This window comes from Aquarana catesbeiana, linkage group LG02 (assembly GCF_042186555.1).
Source record: "Aquarana catesbeiana isolate 2022-GZ linkage group LG02, ASM4218655v1, whole genome shotgun sequence".
Lineage (NCBI taxonomy): Eukaryota > Metazoa > Chordata > Amphibia > Anura > Ranidae > Aquarana > Aquarana catesbeiana.
In genome coordinates this window covers 616,162,882-616,172,129 of record NC_133325.1, presented here as the reverse complement: position 1 = coordinate 616,172,129, position 9,248 = coordinate 616,162,882, and the positions used below count along the sequence as shown (strand labels likewise).

General features: G+C 46.3%; 1 protein-coding gene across 1 annotated transcript; it reads left to right on the top strand.

Moving 5' to 3' along the window:
• The first annotated feature begins 5,831 nt into the window (after nucleotides 1-5,831).
• LOC141127614 (zinc finger MYM-type protein 1-like) lies at nucleotides 5,832-7,679 on the top strand. Its single transcript, XM_073614240.1, has one exon. It carries the CDS (start codon nucleotides 5,832-5,834, stop codon nucleotides 7,677-7,679), a length of 1,848 nt encoding a protein of 615 aa, XP_073470341.1.
• Nucleotides 7,680-9,248: the final 1,569 nt, after the last annotated feature.

Here is a 9,248-nt window from a genome sequence, read left to right as displayed (position 1 = left end):
ACACTCACATCTCTACTAAATGCTGTTTGTACATTACCCTGTCTTCTATGGTCTCATGGTACCCTGTCTGTCTGTCCCCAGTACCCTGTCTGTCCCCAGCACCCTGTCTGTCCCCAGCACCCTGTCTGTCCCCAGCACCCTGTCTGTCCTCAGCACCCTGTCTGTCCCCAGCACCCTGTCTGTCTCACGGTCTGTCCCCGAGACCCTGTCTGTCTCACGGTCTGTCCCCAGTACCCCGTCTGTCTCACGGTCTGTCCCCAGCACCCCGTCTGTCTCACGGTCTGTCCCCAGCACCCTGTCTGTCTCACGGTCTGTCCCCAGCACCCTGTCTGTCTCACGGTCTGTCCCCAGCACCCCGTCTGTCTCACGGTCTGTCCCCAGCACCCTGTCTGTCTCACGGTCTGTCCCCAGCACCCTGTCTGTCTCACGGTCTGTCCCCAGTACCCCGTCTGTCTCACGGTCTGTCCCCAGCACCCCGTCTGTCTCACGGTCTGTCCCCAGCACCCCGTCTGTCTCACGGTCTGTCCCCAGTACCCCGTCTGTCTCACGGTCTGTCCCCAGCACCCCGTCTGTCTCACGGTCTGTCCCCAGCACCCCGTCTGTCTCACGGTCTGTCCCCAGCACCCCGTCTGTCTCACGGTCTGTCCCCAGCACCCTGTCTGTCTCACGGTCTGTCCCCAGCACCCTGTCTGTCTCACGGTCTGTCCCCAGCACCCTGTCTGTCTCACGGTCTGTCCCCAGCACCCTGTCTGTCTCACGGTCTGTCCCCAGCACCCCGTCTGTCTCACGGTCTGTCCCCAGCGCCCCGTCTGTCTCACGGTCTGTCCCCAGCGCCCCGTCTGTCTCACGGTCTGTCCCCAGCGCCCCGTCTGTCTCACGGTCTGTCCCCAGCGCCCCGTCTGTCTCACGGTCTGTCCCCAGCGCCCCGTCTTTCTCACGGTCTGTCCCCAGCGCCCCGTCTGTCTCACGGTCTGTCCCCAGCGCCCCGTCTGTCTCACGGTCTGTACCCTGTCTCAGTGCTGTGTCTTGGCCGCACAAAAAAGTCCCCCCTGACCCATCATCCTGAGTCCCAGTTCCCACTGTCGCCTCCTGCACAAATACAGCCCAGGTAGGCAGGCGGGAAGCCGGCTTGCTGTATGTATTTGTATGTAGTATGCAATTGTAAATATTATGGACATGCTTGGCCGGGGGGAATGGCGCCACCATAAGCGGCCGGTGACTTTCCAGACCGGCTGCACGTAATTTGTCCCCTGGCAACATTTGAGGGGCCTAGTGAGGCTGCATTTGATTGTGCCTAGTGAGGCTGCATTTGATTGGGCACAGTGGCGGCATTTGATGGGGACAGTGAGGCTGCATTTGATGGGACACAGTGAGGCTGCATTTGATGGCACAGTGGATGCATTTGATGGCACAGTGAGGCTGCAATTGATGTTTTTTTTTCTTTTTTTTTTTGCGCCCCTCCAAAAAATTTGAGCACCAGCCGCCACTGGATGGGATCATCATTGTGCTGTTTCTCCTTACTTGAATGACAGGCTGAGGGCATGTACATTCCAGTGTGGGCTTTGAGGAAGGCCGTTGAATGAAATTTTATTTTTGTGTTTTTTTTTTTTTTTTCTTGCTGCAGTTCTGCTTTCAAAATGAACGTCAGGCAAACAGCTATTCACACACATATGTGTGAAATTTTTCATCTACCAAAAAATTTATAATTCTGTGCACCCATTTTTGTGATTCATATTACTCTGCCAGACAGTAAAGCCAGAATGGTGCACCACTTTCTCTATTACAGTTAACTAATACAGCAGTGTTATTTACCCTCTCCCTAAACCTGCTGATAATGAAGAAGCATTACTTAAATTGATAAGTTCACAATTATGCTCATTCTGTTGTTTTCCCCTCAGCATCCTGTATCATGTCTGTGCAGTCTCTGACCATCTCCTGTATCATTGTCCGCACACAGTCTCTGACCGTCTCCTGTATCATTGTCTGCACAGTCTCTGACCGTCTCCTGTATCATTGTCTGCACAGTCTCTGACCGTCTCCTGTATCATTGTCTGCACAGTCTCTGACCATCTCCTGTATCATTGTCTGCACAGTCTCTGACCGTCTCCTGTATCATTGTCTGCACAGTCTCTGACCGTCTCCTGTATCATTGTCTGCACAGTCTCTGACCGTCTCCTGTATCATTGTCTGCACAGTCTCTGACCGTCTCCTGTATCATTGTCTGCACAGTCTTTGACCGTCTCCTGTATCATTGTCTGACCATCTCCTGTATCATTTTCTGCACAGTCTCTGACCATCTCCTGCATCTTTGTGGTGTGATTGTCTGTCAGCACCCTGTCTGTGGCTCCAACGTTTGTTACCGTGTCAGCCAGGTAAGAGTTTGCTTGTCATTACCAAAATAAAACCATCTCCTGTATCATTGTCCGCACAGTCTCTGACCATTGCCTGTATTATTGTTCGCACACAGTCTGACCATCTCCTGTATCATTGTCCACACACACAGTCTCGGACCATCTCCTGTATCATTGTCTGCACAGTCTGACTGTCTCCTGTATCATTGTCTGCACAGTCTGACTGTCTCCTGTATCACTGTCTGCACAGTCTCTGACCGTCTCCTGTATCATTGTCTGCACAGTCTCTGACCGTCGCCTGTATCATTGTCTGCACAGTCTCTGACCGTCTCCTGTATCATTGTCTGCACAGTCTCTGACCGTCTCCTGTATCATTGTCTGCACAGTCTCTGACCGTCTCCTGTATCATTGTCTGCAAAGTCTCTGACCGTCTCCTGTATCATTGTCTGCACAGTCTCTGACCGTCTCCTGTATCATTGTCTGCACAGTCTCTGACCGTCTCCTGTATCATTGTCTGCACAGTCTCTGACCGTCTCCTGTATCACTGTCTGCACAGTCTCTGACCGTCTCCTGTATCACTGTCTGCACAGTCTCTGACCGTCTCCTGTATCACTGTCTGCACAGTCTCTGACCGTCTCCTGTATCACTGTCTGCACAGTCTCTGACCGTCTCCTGTATCACTGTCTGCACAGTCTCTGACCGTCTCCTGTATCACTGTCTGCACAGTCTCTGACCGTCTCCTGTATCACTGTCTGCACAGTCTCTGACCGTCTCCTGTATCACTGTCTGCACAGTCTCTGACCGTCTCCTGTATCACTGTCTGCACAGTCTCTGACCGTCTCCTGTATCACTGTCTGCACAGTCTCTGACCGTCTCCTGTATCTCTGTCTGCACAGTCTCTGACCGTCTCCTGTATCACTGTCTGCACAGTCTCTGACCGTCTCCTGTATCATTGTCTGCACAGTCTTTGACCGTCTCCTGTATCATTGTCTGACCATCTCCTGTATCATTTTCCGCACAGTCTTTGACCATCTCCTGTATCATTGTCTGACCATCTCCTGTATCATTTTCCGCACAGTCTCTGACCATCTCCTGCATCTTTGTGGTGTGATTGTCTGTCAGCACCCTGTCTGTGGCTCCAACGTTTGTTACCGTGTCAGCCAGGTAAGAGTTTGCTTGTCATTACCAAAAAATCTCCTGTATCATTGTCCGCACAGTCTCTGACCATTGCCTGTATCATTGTTCGCACACAGTCTGACCATCTCCTGTTTTATTGTCCACACACACAGTCTCTGACCATCTCCTGTATCATTGTCCGTACAGTCTCTGACCATCTCTTGTTTCATGGGTGTGAGGTCTGTGACTGTGTCCCTCAGGTGGGCTGGACTGTCCCTCAGGTGGGCTGGACTGTCCCTCAGGTGGGTTGCGCTACCTCTTAGCTGGGTTGCGCTGCCTCTTAGCTGGGTTGCGCTGCCTCTTAGCTGGGTTGCGCTGCCTCTTAGCTAGCTGGGTTGCCCTGCCTCTTAGCTGGGTTGCGCTGCCTCTTAGCTGGGTTGCGCTGCCTCTTAGCTGGGTTGCGCTGCCTCTTAGCTAGCTGGGTTGCACTGCCTCTTAACTAGCTGGGTTGCGCTGCCTCTTAGCTAGCTGGGTTGCCCTGCCTCTTAGCTAGCTGGGTTGCCCTGCCTCTTAGCTGGGTTGCGCTGCCTCTTAGCTGGGTTGCGCTGCCTCTTAGCTGGGTTGCGCTGCCTCTTAGCTGGGTTGCGCTGCCTCTTAGCTGGGTTGCCCTGCCTCTTAGCTGGGTTGCGCTGCCTCTTAGCTGGGTTGCGCTGCCTCTTAGCTGGGTTGCGCTGCCTCTTAGCTGGGTTGCGCTGCCTCTTAGCTAGCTGGGTTGCGCTGCCTCTTAACTAGCTGGGTTGCGCTGCCTCTTAGCTAGCTGGGTTGCCCTGCCTCTTAGCTGGGTTGCCCTGCCTCTTAGCTGGGTTGCGCTGCCTCTTAGCTGGGTTGCGCTGCCTCTTAGCTGGGTTGCGCTGCCTCTTAGCTGGGTTGCGCTGCCTCTTAGCTAGCTGGGTTGCGCTGCCTCTTAGCTAGCTGGGTTGCGCTGCCTCTTAGCTAGCTGGGTTGCGCTGCTTCTTAGCTAGCTGGGTTGCGCTGCCTCTTAGCTAGCTGGGTTGCGCTGCCTCTTAGCTAGCTGGGTTGCGCTGCCTCTTAGCTAGCTGGGTTGCGCTGCCTCTTAGCTGGGTTGCGCTGCCCCTTAGCTGGGTTGCGCTGCCCCTTAGCTGGGTTGCGCTGCCCCTCAGCTGGGTTGGCCTGTCCCTCAGCTGGGTTGGCCTGTCCCTCAGCTGGGTTGGCCTGTCCCTCAGCTGGGTTGGCTTGTCCCTCAGCTGGGTTGGCTTGTCCCTCAGCTGGGTTGGCTTGTCCCTCAGCTGGGTTGGCCTGTCCTTTATCTGGGACTGTCCCTTATCTGCTTTGGACTGTCTCTTAGGTGGATTGGATTGTCACAGTACTATAGCTGGATTGAACTGTCACACTCCCATAGCTGGGTTTGACTGTCTCTCAGCTGGGTTTGACTGTCCCACAGATTGGACTACCTCTTAACTGGATTGGACTGCCTCTTAGCTTTGTGTCAGATACACACTGAAAAACTCATTATACAAGTACACTTGTTAATCAGTGTATTTGTTTTCTTATAAATTTTTACATTTTGTTTATTTTGTTCTAAAATTGTGTGTGTTACCACACTGTGTAATTACTAGATTAGCAGAATTTACCTTAGTTTTCCATAATTTTAAAACAAATATGCATAAAAGTGGAAGAGAACGTGACAAAGGGCGAAAATTTGAATCTGGTCACCAAAAAAGAAAAAAAAATATTGCTTTTGAGGAATGCAAACAGGAATTGCGTGGCTCTATGCATAAGTTTTTGAAGACAGGCAAGATAAGTACAAGTGAAGAGGTGCCTGAGCGTGAACATGAGACGATGGAATCAGTTTTGACTGAAAGAGAAGATGATTCACAGCCAAGCACTTCTGCTGACCCTGAATTGTGTACCATTTTGTGTAGCATAGAAGAAGGAACTCAAGAAAAGCCTCATGTTTCAAGTTCTGAGCAACCAGAGTGTTCATATCAGCCTCTAAGTTATGATCCTGGAGAATGGATTTTCCCAGTGGAAGATAAAGACAGAATATGTTTTATTCAGAAAGGACCAGTAAGGGAAGAAAGGGTAACTTACCCATTAGACAATGGGAAAAGACATTTTTCTAACTTTCATTACACCAGGGTTCTAAGTAACAAGGAAACACAAGATAGGCGCTGGTTAGTTTATTCCAGAAGCAAGGACTGTGTTTTCTGTTTTGCCTGTCGTTTGTTCTCACCACTACGGAGTGCTTTAGTGTCTGATGGTTGCAATGACTGGAAGAACCTGAGCAATCGACTTGGTCTTCATGAACATAGTTCTGACCACTTAGAGAACATCATCACATGAATGGAAACTGAGAAAAGATTTAGATGTGGGAAAACTATTGATGCGTCGGTGCAAAAGCAGATACTCCTGGAAAAGCAACGTTGGCATGAAATTCTGGAAAGGCTTATAGCCACTGTTCAATTTTTATCAAGCCATAACTTACCATTTCGAGGGCACAGAGATAATTTAGAGGAAGAGAATAGTGGAAATTTTATTGATCTAATAAAGCTTTGTGCAAGGTTTGATCCTGTTCTTCGTCAACACTTGCAACGATTTGAAGAGAAACGTATTCACAACCATTACTTGGGAAAAAACATACAAAATGAACTAATTTCATTGATGGCCAAACTTGTCAAACAGAAAGTTATTGAAAAAATTCTTCAAGCAAAATATTATTCCATAATTATTGACTGCACTAGGGATGTGAGCCACGTTGAACAGATGACTGTGGTATTACGACATGTTGATGAAAAATCAGGAGATGTTGAAGAGCATTTTATTGGATTTTTACCAGTTGACAAAATGACAGCTGAAGAATTAACTAAAACCATACTGCTGGAAATTGAGGAATCAGGTTTGGACATCAAAAATTGCCGTGGTCAAGGATATGACAATGGAGCAAACATGCGAGGGGAGAAAAGTGGTGTAAAAACTAGGATATTAAATATCAATCCTTTAGCTTTTTTTACTCCCTGTGGTTGTCATAGTTGGAATTTGGTTCTCGGTGATGCAGCAGCATCTTGTGCAAAAGCCAAATTATTTTTTGGGGTTTTGCAAAGACTTTACACATTATTTTCTGGCTCATCCAATAGATGGGCAATTTTAAAAGAGAAGGTAAATATTACCCTCAAGCCATTGTCAGAAACCAGATGGGAGTGCAGAGTTGAGAGTGTAAAGGCTGTCCGTTACCAACTTAAAGAAATCGCTGAGTGCCTGGAAGAGATGGCACAGAAGAATGCTGATCCTGCTTTCTGTAGTGAATGTAATTCACTAAAAGAAGAAATTTTGTCATACGAGTTTGTTCTGTCATTGATTGTATGGTATGAGATTTTAGTAAAAATCAACCTTATCAGCAAGGTGTGGCAAAAGTCTTGTATGCAGCTGGACACTGCAGTAAAACATTTGGAGGCATTCCTGTGCTGGCTGAAAGAATATCGACAAAATGGCCATTCTAATTCTGCCATTGCTACTGCCAGAGAAATTGCTGAAGAAATGGACATTCCAAGGGAATTTCGACAGTTCAGGATACGCAGGACCAAAAGAATGTTTGATTATGAGTGTCCAGATGAAGCAGTTGTTAACCCTGTAGACAGGTTTAGAGCAGAATATTTCAATGTTATTGCCGACAAGATTCATGCTAGTGCTGAGCCTCGCTTTGAAGGTTTAAAAAGCTATGTCAGCAATTTTGGATTTTTATATGATATCTCCTCTTTATGCATGAAATCTAAAAAAGACCTATTACAAAACTGCAAAGAACTTGAAGCCCTACTTACTTTACCCAATTCTTCTGATTCTGACATAAGAGGTCTGGAATTGTATGAAGAGCTACGAATGTGTATGCGTACTGTTCCTCCAAAATTGGATATGTCCGGTTCCTTGAAATACCTCATTGATAACAATTTAACTGACGTTTATCCAAACATCTATGTTGCATTAAGAGTCATCTTAACAATTCCAGTTACTGTTGCATCAGCTGAGAGGAGCTTTTCAAAACTAAAATTAATAAAAACATACTTAAGATCGACTATGAGCCAAGAGAGATTATCTGCCTTAGCAGTTTTGTCCATTGAACGTGATCTGGCTTCAAAATTAAATTATTCATCTGTGATAGATGAATTTACAACTGCAAAATGTAGGCGAATGTTTTGAAACTCCAACTTTTGCTGAATTAAACGTATGATACTGTTCTGATACTGAAACATTAACAAAGTTTACTACTGTTAAAACCTCCCAGGAGGGTTGTGTATGAGCCTCAACTACAGTTAGCACATATATTGTGGTATTGTATTAATATTGTTGTATTTTGAAACAAAGGGTTTGTTTTTTTGTTTTGGTTGGCTTTCAGTAAGGGCCTGAGAAAGGACCCAGGCATAAGTCTATGCTAATAGGACACCCTTACACCAGGCTGTTTTCCTGCAGGCACCCTAAACAAACACCTGTTCAGAATGGACAGGCATTTGTTGGTGCAGCACCATGGTAGTTGCAGATCAAACAGAAGCAGCTTCCTTGGCTGTAAAGGATAGGAGAGTTTAATTCCACTTTAAGACTGTCGGCAGATTTGCCTCTACAAACTTGGCAAAGTCTAAAAATGGAGAGCAAGTAAGCATGTGCAAAGCAGGGTGAGACAGTGTACTACTAAATTTTAAACAGTATAGACACTCATTTGTAAAAAAAAATTCATAGCTATATACCTGCAAATGGGGCCTGAAGGGATCTAGCAGGACTTCATTTTCTGACTAAAGTTCAAATTTATTTATTTATTTTTTATTGAAGTTTTTCTGGAGAGTGCAAGAAGCTAAGTTATGTTATGTTACTTGAAAAATATTGCACTTTATACCTCCTTATGTTCCATGCACTACTGAGCAAATATACAAAGTTACATATTTATGTTTTATGTTTTACATTTTTGTAAAGAAAAATCACTTGTTGCATGCTTGTTGTTACATTAAACAGGGTTATGTGCAAGAATATGTTGTAAAATGATTTTCTTTTTGTTTTATACTTTGTTGACAAATTTATTTCACATTTAAGAGACAGCACCGAGGATAATGAGTAAGTGTGTGCGTGTGTGCGTGTGTGTGTGTGTGTGTGTGTGTGTGTGTGTGTGTGTATATATGAGAGATATCCTATGTTTAATGATATTTGAATAAAGAATAATTGGTCAGAGAAAATTATAGAAACTGTGAGTTTGTAGGATTTAAGGCTGTTAATATATGCATTTATACAGTTAATTTTTATCACCTATATTATTTTTCCCATTATGGGAGTTAGTGGGGCCTCATGTCTAAGTTTTGCCTAAGGCCTCACAAAGTCTAGAGCCGCCTCTGATCATAAGTCTCAAGAGATGCAGCCCTGCTCTTGAGCGAGCATTAAATTAAATCCCTGCAAGACTTCACCCTCTACAAATCTGCCCTTCTCAAGTACAATTCCTGCCTCCACACTACTAAACAAACCTAATACGCCACTATCATCAAAACCCTCTCATCCAAACCTTGTCAACTCTTTTCTACCCTTGATTCCTTACTTCGCCCCCCTCCCCCCCCCTGCCTCCACCTACCAACTTGCTTACTGTCCAGGAGTTTGCCAATCATTTCAAGCAAAATCAACACAATTCATGATAAGATATCCACTGTCCAGCTTCCTCCCAAACCAACACACCAGGTCCAACACAAAACTCAATACTTTCCTCCTTCAGCCCTGTTACCACTGAGAATGTTG